At 37.0% G+C, this 12500-nt stretch overlaps 3 protein-coding genes across 3 annotated transcripts in view; 1 reads left to right on the forward strand and 2 right to left on the reverse strand.

The window, feature by feature from the left end:
* LOC136845819 (5-hydroxytryptamine receptor 5B-like) overlaps window positions 1–12500 on the forward strand; it is a 157789-nt gene that overhangs the window by 15360 nt on the left and 129929 nt on the right. The window lies entirely within an intron of this gene.
* Window positions 4775–5329, reverse strand: LOC136845505 (cornifin-A-like). Its single transcript, XM_067115683.1, has one exon. The coding sequence runs from the start codon at window positions 5327–5329 to the stop codon at window positions 4775–4777; it is 555 nt and encodes a 184-aa protein (XP_066971784.1).
* Window positions 5377–5952, reverse strand: LOC136845506 (cornifin-A-like). The gene has a single exon (XM_067115685.1). The coding sequence runs from the start codon at window positions 5950–5952 to the stop codon at window positions 5377–5379; it is 576 nt and encodes a 191-aa protein (XP_066971786.1).

A 12500-nucleotide genomic window follows, 5' to 3' on the forward strand; every position in this document is an offset into this window, starting at 1 on the left:
ACCCAGCACACCCATTATTTTTACCTTTTTTGAACTTCCGTTGCCACTTCAGATTTTCTGGACATTAGTCATAATCATAAATTACATAACTTTTCCAGTAATTAGTACCTTCTCGCTGAATTCGTATTCACAATCGAGACTTGAATCATCTTTACTACCTTCAAAAAGCGTTCTATATTTATCACTGCAAAATCCTTGATTCCTCATAATCATTTCAATTTTGCAATTATGAACACAAACAAGAAAAATCGAGCGTTGAATGATCATTGAGGTAACAAAACAATATATACTTTATAAATTACAGAAACCGACAAGGAAACGGTATATGTCAAAATGACTTGAAAGGAGCTACTGGAAGTCAAAGAACAGATAAAGGAACGCATGCTGCACGAAATATTGAATAATTATCCTTCAAAAACTAAAATATCAAGTATCGTTTTCAAATTAAAAAAAAATTAGTTTAATAGTTAATTTGTCTTTTCGGAGCATTTCATTATTCTCACTTAGATATTATTAATACTCTAAAGTCCATTTGTTTGGCTATATATATACTGTGTTTATATATATATATATATATATATATATATATATATATATATATATATATATATATATATATATATATATATATATATATATATATATACACACAATATATATGTGTATATATATACACATATATATAATGTGTGTGTTTAATTTGCTAGACTGTTAATGCCTTTCTCTTCTAATTCATGAAGTCATCTATTCAGTCTTTATTACTACTGCAGCTATTTCGGAATCTTGAAAACTCACCTGTTTACTAATAACCGCTTGACCAATAGACATAATTCAAATTAAATATCATTATTACCCTTCAGGAGAGTTAGTCTTCGAAAATTTCCTTTGAACGTTTTTATGATTTTTCGTCCACGAAACCAAGGCTGGTGGGATAAAATTTACGGCATACCCTTCAAATCATTAATTATCTTTTTTTCTCTCTGAAGGAAATGAAGAAAAGAATCCAAATATGATATAAGGTAAAAATAAAAGGTCTGAAGTAAGGACATACAATTTTTACTTCATGAGGTAAGTCCAAAGTAAAAAAAAAAATAATAATAAAAAAATATTCTGGTAACGGTGTTCCTTACAAGAAAATGTCCAGTAACAGGAAGACTTTAAAATAGGAAATTCCATATAAAATCATTCTTCTTTTTCTCCGTCTTTCGAGTACGAAAGTAGACGGTAAGGCATTAACAGCACAGGTGCACTAAAGGTAAAAAAAAAAAACAGTTACTGAAGAACAAAGCTGCCTTCTCAACGTGGTGTCAAGGCTACCTACGTTCAACTGTATATTATTATTATTATTATTATTATTATTATTATTATTATTATTATTATTATTATTGTTGTTGTTGTTGTTGTTGTTGCTGTTGTTGTTGTTGTTGCTCTTAATAAGATCATTCTTATTTACAACTTTCCTCACTTTTATCACATACAGCTGTAATAAATCTGTCAAGGGAAATATATATTCCAAAGGAGAAATAAATGCATAGTATGTTCCTGGTGTCATTATCTATTTAATTTCTCTCTCTCTCTCTCTCTCTCTCTCTCTCTCTCTCTCTCTCTCTCTCTCTCTCTCTCTCTCTCTCTCTCTCTCTCATAATTAATAAGTATTTACACTACCTCAGATAAGTTTATCTTATTCTTTTCATTCTCAGTCATGGCTGGCAAAGCAAAATAGAAGTTACATTTGTATATGATGTTAGTCACCATCTTAAACAATATTTATTGTCATTATCATTACTCAGGTGGGTGTCATTAGCATAATATGTGCATAATAAATACGTGTTCCCGTCACACAGCTTTTATAAGTAGCTATAACATCCTGATTAGCTTTTTTTTCCGTGACCCTCAGGTGTCTAATGGTTAGTATATTCCAATTCTTTTTTGCCTATTTAGTTGCTGACATTAGAATCTTCTTGACACCTTACGGATTTACATTTGGTCCTCATAGTCATTTCTTTGTCAGTGAAACATTATCATGGGTTTTTATTGATTTTTTCACTTATTTATTGCGTTGTTTGTCATTTTCCTCTTATCAATAGTTTCTGCCCACTGACATATATCATGTTCACATTTTGTTGCTTATTATTCTTCAGTTTTTCTCAGTCCTTATTCTACGATGCACTAAAATCTCTATCAGGTACTTATAACATTTCTCGTTAATTCTTCATTTCACTCTGTTTTATTATTCCTCTTTCTGTTTATCATTGAACTGAAAATCACATTTTTTTTCGTTATTATTCTAAAGTTTTCTCAAGGTTATTATTGTTCCTTAGTTGACTAAAGAAACTGGGTGATTTTTGTTACAAGTATTTACTGTATTTTTCAAAAACAATAGTTACGCTTCTTTTCCTTCATTTGGAATTTTCAATATATCAAGTTATCTATATTATTCAATATCCCTTATCTTCCCTGAACCCCCGCTTCTTTATTATTATTATTATTATTATTATTATTATTATTATTATTATTATTATTATTATTATTATTATTATTATTATTATTCAGAAGTTGAACCCCTATTCATTTGGAACAAGTCCACGGGGGCTACTGACTTGAAATTCAAGCTTTCAGTGAATATGGTGATCATTTGAAAAAGGTTACATAAGATTATTGGAAATACAGAAAGGAGAGATCATTTATTAGAAAAGAAATAAAAGGTAAATTAATAAATTAATATAAAAATAGATAACAATATAAATAAACTATAAAAATGCAATGTAAATTCTCTTTAAGTAATAATTAATGATATTTTCACTTGAACTTCATATTTCACCAACCCCGTTTAGCTGAAGACGTTAGACTTCGGTTGTACAGATCTATCTTTACCTTATTAAACACGAACTTTAACCGACATAATACCTGCGCAATATTCGCTATCTTCATCACCAGTTAAATGGGTTGGCAAATATCACTGCATATCCCAAGGCAGGTGAAGTGTGAAGAGATAATGGAAACTTACTCCGCTGGGCATGCGCAGCAGAGGGATGAATGAATCGCAGATCCCTTCCTTCTGAAGAAGACACTGTGTCTTTGTATTCCATCTACTTCCTCTGTCTATTGGACGCCCTTTGGATTATTTCTGGCTGTATTTACAGCTTCGTTTATTCACCTGTTCAACTCCTGTTTTATTCAGCCGCTGAATGTCCAAAATATTCTTTCGTGTAAGAGAACAGCTTTCGACATCATCAGCCACTGAAAGTCCAAAATATTCTTTCGTGTAAGAGAATAGCTTTGGACATCAAACAACAATCTTTATATAATGGGTCTTGTCGGTCTTCTTTGTGCTTCAAGAGAATAAATAGAGTGATCACACAACTGCATGGCTGCATGGACGGATAAATACATAAATAATCGAGGTTCGAAACATACGAACAAGTCGCGGGTTGTCCCGTCTGAATAACTTACAGGGCTAAACGCCACTCCAGCTACCCGCTGATTGCTAACATTCTATTCACTTTCATGCTTATTTACCCAAAATGGGAGACCCATACCGCGTTCATCATTTTCATTCCATAAATACTTGCATCCGTTAGTCCTTCACACTCACCTACTCGCCCACTTGCACACCTACCCACCTATCCCCACCTTCCCCCACCCAAGTCGTCTCACCCACCCCATTCCCAAGATAGCCTTTGGAGGGTAAAAATGGCTGCCGCCATCACTTGCTTACCCTTGACAGCGCTTCTACTCCATATGGGCAGGACAATGCTGCTGCTCTTCACTCCACTATTATTATCTACAGCTTACAAGATAACGACGCGAAAAATAAACGGCTTGGGTGGGATTCCCGGGAGCTCTCTTGGTGTTATGTACATATATATATATATATATATATATATATATATATATATATATATATATATATATATATATATATATATATATATATATATATATATATCCATAAAAAAGTTGTGCCTGAGTCGATCTGAGCAGTAAACTAATTACCTAGTAGTTACATGATTGCACTGATTGTAACCAGGTTTAAGAATGAGCCCGCGGCTAAGAACTTAATTCTACAAGAATTCCTTAGAATCTAGAAGCTTATTCTTAATGCCACCCCTCTACAGGAATAAAGGCGTATGGTATTTGTGGCAGTATCTTTACAATCACGTGCATATATACTGTGTGTATATATATATACATATATATATATATATATATATATATATATATATATATATATATTGGCTTGTGTATGTGGCGCGCACGCGCGTTTGTACACCTACTACGAGCAAAAATCGCTTCTATGATATTTTGGGATGGTACATGGCAAAAAGTAGACTTGATGTACTCTGCGATTTCTAATTAATAATCATCGGTAAACCCATATACTTGAAGAGAACTATTGCGAAGTTTCATCTCTCTCTCTCTCTCTCTCTCTCTCTCTCTCTCTCTCTCTCTCTCTCTCTCTCTACTATAGTATACTAAATTCCAGATGCAAGTGCTTTTACGATTAGAAAAAATGTAAAAAAGTAAATAAAAAAAAAAAACTGAGCGAATCGTGCATTGTAAGAAGTGCCATATTTGTCCCACCCGACGGCCAAAGCGTCGATTCGGCTCAAAAGCTTGGCGCCACCAGCAAAGGTTTTTACTTCCATACGGGAATGAAGGATCGTGGGAGGGAGGGAGGCAGGGAGGCTTGGGGGGAAGGATCGGCTACCTGGCTAGCTACCAGAACCTGGCTACCAGGACCTGGCTGCGTACCTGGCTGCCCTTCCAAAATCTAACGGAGTAATTTGGTTCGAGCCCTACCGGTGCTCCCTTGCTGAAGGCAACGGCTATAGTGAAATGTTCTGGGACAGGAAGTTCTGGGACAGGGCTTCTGGGGCAGAAGGTTCTGAGACAAGGCTTCTGGGACAGGAGGTTCTGGGACAGGAGGTTCTGGGACAGGGCTTCTGGGACAGGAGGTTCTGGGACAGGCTTCTGGGACAGGAGGTTCTGGGACATGAGGTTCTGGGACGGCTTCTGGGATAGAAGGTTCTGGGACAAGAGGTTCAGGGATATTGCTTCTGGGACAGGAGGTTCTGGGACAAGATGTTCTGGGCCAGGGCTTTTGGGACAAGAGGTTCTGGGACAGGGCTTCTGGGGCAGGAGGTTCTGGGACAGGGCTTCTGGGACAGGAGGTTCTGGGACAGGCTTCTGGGACAGGAGGTTCTGGGACAGGGCTTCTGGGGCAGGAGGTTCTGGGACAGGGCTTCTGGGACAGGAAGTTCTGGGACAGGGCTTCTGGGACAGGAGGTTCTGGGACAGGCTTCTGGGACAGGAGGTTCTGGGACATGAGGTTCTGGGATGGCTTCTGGGATAGAAGGTTCTGGGACAAGAGGTTCAGGGACAGGGCTTCTGGGACAGGAGGTTCTGGGACAAGATGTTCTGGGCCAGGGCTTTTGGGACAAGAGGTTCTGGGACAGGGCTTCTGGGGCAGGAGGTTCTGGGACAGGGCTTCTGGGACAGGAGGTTCTGGGACAGGCTTCTGGGACAGGAAGTTCTGGGACAGGCTTCTGGGGCAGGAGGTTCTGGGACAGGGCTTCTGGGACAGGAGGTTCTGGGACAGGGCTTCTGGGACAGGAGGTTCTGGGACTTTGGGACAGGAGGTTCTGGGACAGGAGGAGGTTCTGGGACATGAGGTTCTGGGATGGCTTCTGGAATAGAAGGTTCTGGGACAAGAGGTTCAGGGACAGGGCTTCTGGGACAGGAGGTTCTGGGACAAGATGTTCTGGGCCAGGGCTTTTGGGACAAGAGGTTCTGGGACAGGAGTTTCTGGGACAGGGCTTCTGGGACAGGAGGTTCTGGGACAGGGGGTTCTGGGACGGGGCTCCTGGGACAGTAGGTTCTGAGGCAGGGCTTCTGGGACAGGGCTTCTGTGACAGGAGGTTCTGGGCAAATGAAGCTACTGGGTGTCATTGAAATCGTTCTCTGCTTCGGAACTTATTCCAGGTGATTGTTGTTCCTTCTCTCTCTCTCTCTGTCTCTCTCTCTCTTCCGTATTTCTGTTTCCGCTCTTTTTATTCCTCTAAGTGTTACGGGTAAGTGGTTCTACAAAACGTCCGTTTAATGCATAAAGGAAATGGGGCAAAAATCTCATTTACTGAAGCATTATAAATATCATGATTCTCTCTCTCTCTCTCTCTCTCTGAATTTATCTATATTTCTCTAGCATTCTAACATTCTGTACTTCCTCCTTGTCACCTGCTGTACATACAGCGAGAGTACCCTCCTCTGCCTCTGGATATCATCGAGGTCCTTTAAAAATACTCTGAGTACACAATATATTTAAGAATCCTTCATAAGGGCACGATAATCCCCCTGGGTCCTGTTAAATCTCCCTTGATATCCTGCAAACCTCTACTTTCCTAAAGGATCAAGACTCGTTTTTGATTAGATGAGCATTGAAACCCCCCCTCACACGGCATTAACAACGCCGACCAAAAAGGAAGTTTTTTTTATCTTTTATTTTACACCCTGATATTTATGGTCAGGGCCGCGTCGTGGGTACACATCTAAGAGAGAGAAAAAACGTAAAACTACTAAGCACTTGTTTTTGTTGGGTGACATTAGTGAAATATTTAATAAGTTCACACTGCTAAACAATGATTTGTTGGTCTGGTATTATTAATAAAAGATAATCTCACACTGATTACAAACAATTTTTTTGCTGTAAGTCTCACACTAATTACAAACAATTTTTTTGCCGGATATCAGTATCATTAATAAAATATGTAACAGACACACTAATTACAAAAATTTTTTGCTGGATATCAGTATCATTAATAAAATATGTAAAAGACTCACACTAATCACAATTTTTTTTTTGCTGGATATCAGTATCATTAATCAAATATGTAACATACTTACACTAATTACAAAAAAAAATTTTTTGCTGGATATCAGTATCATTAATAAAATACGTAACAGACTCAAACTACTTCTAAACAATATATATTTCTTTCTGGATATCATTAATGAAATGTGTAATCAGCCCATGTTACTAAACATGTTCCGTTCGGTCGGCGATGTTTAGACTTGTTAAAGCACTAAACAATGTTCTGTTTACTGGATGTCTGAAACTTTTAACAAACAATTCTTTGTCAGTTGAACTTTATTGATAAAATATTTAACACTCACACTCCTGGATGTTATTAATGAGCATGAGGCCCTTATTACTGAACAATAATTTGTTTATTGGATGGTTTTTTATAAAATATATTACAGACTCACCTACTAAACAGTTGTTTTCATGTTGAATGCTACTGATGAGGTACACAATATTATATGCTAGAGCTTTTCCCGCACAAACATGTATACATCTATTTCTGTTTTTATACTCTCTCTCTCTCTCTCTCTCTCTCTCTCTCTCTCTCTCTCTCTCTCTCTCTCTCTCTTGTTAAGAGTCTCCACATCAAACATATCACCAAAAACAGCCTACCTCGCTGTGGGGACCTTTCGACAACATAAATAAATCAAAACTGGCCAAGAGCGGCCTGCAGAGGATTACCAGCTCAATGGCCACTGGTTCTCGTTTCTGTCACTTCCTGAAGTATTAAAACTCACTTCAGGTTTCAAGATATTGTAATTTAGTTTGTTTTCATTTGCTCAGTGTAGGTTTTTTCATTTTATTTTCGTCAATCTTATTTAATCATTATCCAGTAATCTAATAACATACTGATTTAGATAAATGGATTACAATGCTCTCTGTTTTGTTTATAAAAATTATTTTTGTTCTCTAAAATTAAGTGTTATTTAGAATTGCGCAGTTAAAAAAAAGATTACCGATATACAGTAACGAATCAAGTGATTCCTAAAGACATAAAAAAATTGTTAAATAAATAGGAATGGGTATTTGCCCATGACTCAATAACTTTTGTAAAAGTGATAATACATTTTCCCTCTTATAAAACCTGAATCATTTTCTGAATGGCGTACACATGTCCACAATGTAGGAGGGGAATAATGAAAATAAAATTGCACTTTAGGAGGCATAAGAACGTAATTTTCATAATTTACCTACATTATAAAAAAAAAGTTGAATTACAAATAAACTAAAATACCCTAAGGATGTTTACTGCCGAGTTATAAGTGCGACCAAAAAATCTAGGATGTCCTCATTTTCGTAATAATCCAGTCACAACTATGAAAATCGAAGTTTTGTTATAACAACATTCAATGTTCCGTTATTTGTTGTAGTAAAAAACTTAGTCAAAATTGTCCTAGAAGTTAATGCATTTGTTCCTCTGTTAATAAAATCCATTATAAACAATAATTCTAGTATGATTACTGATAAAAAAAATTACGGTAATCAAAGTAAACCCTTATATCGAATCTCTCAAGTTTTAAATCGATATGTTTGTTCATTAGTGATATACCATTGCATCCAATACAGATCACATACGTACAATATGCAAATTTGGTCAATGCTAATAAATTCGTAATAAAAATCTGAGGTGAAAAAGTTTTACTAGTGAATTTTCTGTGCCATTAATCTAAAATTTCTGTGGGTTCTAAAATAAGTCTTGCTAATTGGGCTGCTTTACGGTCGCCAAAATTATGGTTGTGTTCACATAAGTATCCAGAATGTCGATGTTTTCTTCTTCTTTAAAAGGGTGGGAACTCCTGACACTTGCAATTTATCTGCAATTGCAATAATATAGAGTTTGTAAGCATGAACTTCAGTTAGAAATTAAGATGCGTTTCAAGTGAATTGTCATCGTGATAATCAAATTTTCGTTGGAGGAAGTCCTTTTTACCATAATCGAAATTCAAATCTAACAAAGTCTTAATTACCTACAAGCAACAAGAACAGCAGCGTTAATACAAATGATATGCAACAAAGCGCTCAGTTATCTACAACCAACAAGCAACAACAACAGTGTTAATAAAATTGAGATACAACAAGATTCTCAGTTACCTAGAAGGAACATCAACTAACAGCATTTATACAATTGATATTTAACAAATTGCTCGATTATCTACAACCTACAAGCAACAACAACAGCATTTACATAGTATGAGAGGTTGTTGACACGGCAGCACTCAGAAGAATAAGCAAACAAAAAAGGCAACGACGAGGCCTTCCCAAACACCCTTCTCTCCTCTATTCCCGACTCCCTCTGCTTCTACTCCCAGAGAAATTCTGCCAAAAAATAGCCCGGGTTTAAGAGCCTCGCCCAAGACGCTTAACGAACATTTAATGACATTCCAATAAAAAGATCGAACGACGCCCACTAGTAGCCCGCCCACGGCCGTCTTGTCTGTCAACACAAAACGCCCAAAGCTGAGGCGCTGCAAAACAAATCGGGCCTTGCGGTTGAATTCTACCGGCGTGCCTTCCAAGGCGTCAAAACAAATTCGACCTTGCCAATCCGGCCTATCTCGGTGTAATCTACTTATCTATCTATCCATCTATCTCGCAGCCTTCTTTTGTGCCCGTGTAGGTAAAATGAGCAATAGCGGGTAGGCGAGGGTATCAAAAAACTGCCTCCGTGCACGTGGTTGCAAAATACCTCCGAAAGTTATGTCACCGCGTTGTTTTCTCATTACGGTAAAGTGGATCCGAGTTCTGATTTGGATTGCAAATAGCTACCGAAAAACGTAGCTGCTCTCTCTCTCTCTCTCTCTCTCTCTCTCTCTCTCTCTATTTGGTGTGGTAGTTAATTTTTATAGTCTTTCCGTATATCTTTTATTAATTCTCTTTACATATATAAAATTTTGTTACAGTACTGCAAAATTTATTCGGTCGCTTTAGAACCGACTCATAATATTTGAATTTAGAAACCACGATGAGTTGTATTTCTTCAAACGCTGATTTCATAAGAACTTTGTTTTGTATTGTTTTGTTTTGTTTTGTTTGTTTGTATTTCCTTTTTATTTTTAGATTTTTGCAATTATATGACACGGAATGAGCCTTAGAGCAACTGTTAGCGTCAGATTTTGAAAATTTCTTATATACACAGCATTGATTTTCTTCTATTTTTGCTACATCATTGTGGATTTTAAAAATAAGGCGAAATATTCTCTCTCTCTCTCTCTCTCTCTCTCTCTCTCTCTCTCTCTCTCTCTCTCTCTCTCTCTCTCCGTTGCATATTTGCATGCAATATCCCATGCACACATTTGCGCCGACGCACCACGGGGTCATGTTGTAAACAAACAAGCAAGGCATTTCCTCAGCAGAAAAGCCGAAGGGTTTTAACTTAATGGTTTCCGATGCGTATACAGAGAGCCAGCTTGAAAGGGTTAGTGGTAAACAGGGCTGTAAATGGCGAGTTTAAAATGAACCAAAATGAGCTGTTATGGTTTGGACCGGAGGTGAGAATAGGAACGTCAGAGATAGTAAAGAGAGAGAGGCGTCTGTCGCGCACAGGGTAAGAGATGCCAAGTCGGAAAGTGACCGAGAGTGACATGCGGTTAAGTACCGGGACGTTTTCGGTACGAGTATTGATAGATTTCCATTTTGCCAATGGAAATTCCTTAGACATGACCTCCCTCGATTAAAGTTCTTGAGGTTGGAATAGAAATAAAAGCCTTAGCCTTACTTGAAACTCTTTTAGATATAAAGTATACAATTGTTTAATTGGCTCTTTTCGAAAGTTCTACTTCCCCATAGATATATATATATATATATATATATATATATATATATATATATATATATATATATATATATATATATATATGTATATATATATATATATATATATATATATATATATATATATATATATATATATATATCATATGTATATATATATATATATATATATATATATATATATATATATATATATATATATATATATATATATGTGTGTGTGTGTGTGTATATATATATTCCCTGAAAAAGAGCTAGAGCCCAATACGAGTAAGACTCTCAAATTTAAAATCTATCGTTTTTAACCACAGAAATAGTACCAGCAACAGTATAAATTGGGAAGCATCACAATTTAAAGATAAAAGTAGAGAAAATGGCAAATCATTAAGAAGAAACGAAGGAAAGAGAGTAGCATGATTTACATACCTTCGGTAGCAACACTAACCTTTTTCCAGTTAATAACTAGAACTTTAATCATACCAGGAATACCTAAATCGTATGGAACTCGAGGTATTGGGTTAATTGCATTACGGCAGCACGGCTAAGTTCCAGGATTTCGAATAATGTGCTAGACTCATTCCGTTTCAGAGGTTGGTGGCTCCAAATGGCAGAGCTTTTCCATTTTTGGCAAGTCTTAAGAAATAAAGTTACTTAGAAAAGGGTCTTAGCAACACTGGTACCCATTCCCATTTGGCTCGACTGATAGGAGGCAGAGTCAGGTCGAACCGCGTACACTGACAGCTAGAGCCCAGTTCCCTCTGTCATAAATGTTTTTGGTAGGGAACAGTCCATGTGAGAAAGAGAGAGAGAGAGCATAAATCCTCTAAAAAGTGCATAGCATTAAAAGCTTCAAATGACTCCTGCTAAATCCGAAATGTTTATAATGGCGGTTTCCTTTTTAGGCCGGCGGGGTCGGGCGGCCTAATGGACCAGTGTTGATAATCCGCCAATACTTTTGGCGCCAATGGATTCGACGCAGCTTTTGACATCCTTACTTATCTGGACATCCTCTGTCTCTGCTACGTCCTTTATCAAATCAAATTTTTCTTACGGTTATTTGGCGAGAGTAAACCCCTGCCTCCGAATGCCTCGAACTCTCCAGATAGGAGCCTGACAAGATTGATTTTAGATTGAGGGATATCAAAAATTTCCACTTAAGTAATCGTAGCAAGGCATTTAGGTCGAGGTGTCTTGTTCTTTAACCTTCGCTTTTATAAAAATCATAGTGGGGGGGTAGCCCCTGTAGCCGAGACCAGGAACCTGGCCAAGACTAACAAGAAACATTTAGTTCCAATTATGTATTGCACGATTTCATGATAATCTACCACATTGCTATTTTTCTTTACGTATATGTATGTGTATATATATATATACTGCATATATATACAGTATATGTATATGCATATACATATAATATATAATATATATATGTATATATGGATATATATATTGATGGCTCATGGTCTAAGCCACTTTGCGTCGTTGTATTACAAACAAGGCAGCAGTTCGAATCCCACTGGTGACGAAGCACTTACAAATTATAGTTCCTCGTTACACGAGTCGGTAGAGTTCTCGGATAGAACTCTGTTAGGCCCGAGTTCGAGTCTCCTGCCGACCAATGAAGAATTAGAGGAATTTATTTCTGGTGATAGAAATTCATTTCTCGCTATAATGTGGTTCGGATTCCACAATAAGCTGTAGGTCCCGTTGCTAGGTAACCAATTGGTACTTAGCCACGTAAAATAAGCCCTAGGAGAGCTGTTAATCAGCTCAGTGGTCTGGTTAAAGTAAGGTATACTTAACTTACAAATTATAATTCCCCTTGGGTGTCAGTTATTCCCGAAGTGTAGTGAATTGGATATTAAAA

This window comes from Macrobrachium rosenbergii, chromosome 14 (assembly GCF_040412425.1).
Source record: "Macrobrachium rosenbergii isolate ZJJX-2024 chromosome 14, ASM4041242v1, whole genome shotgun sequence".
Lineage (NCBI taxonomy): Eukaryota > Metazoa > Arthropoda > Malacostraca > Decapoda > Palaemonidae > Macrobrachium > Macrobrachium rosenbergii.

What these genes read in the sequence shown, in the direction of transcription:
- LOC136845505 (XM_067115683.1), bottom strand. Translation starts at nt 5,329, where the DNA reads ATGTCCCAGAACCTCCTGTCCCAGAAGCCTGTCCCAGAACCTCCTGTC.
- LOC136845506 (XM_067115685.1), bottom strand. Translation starts at nt 5,952, where the DNA reads ATGACACCCAGTAGCTTCATTTGCCCAGAACCTCCTGTCACAGAAGCC.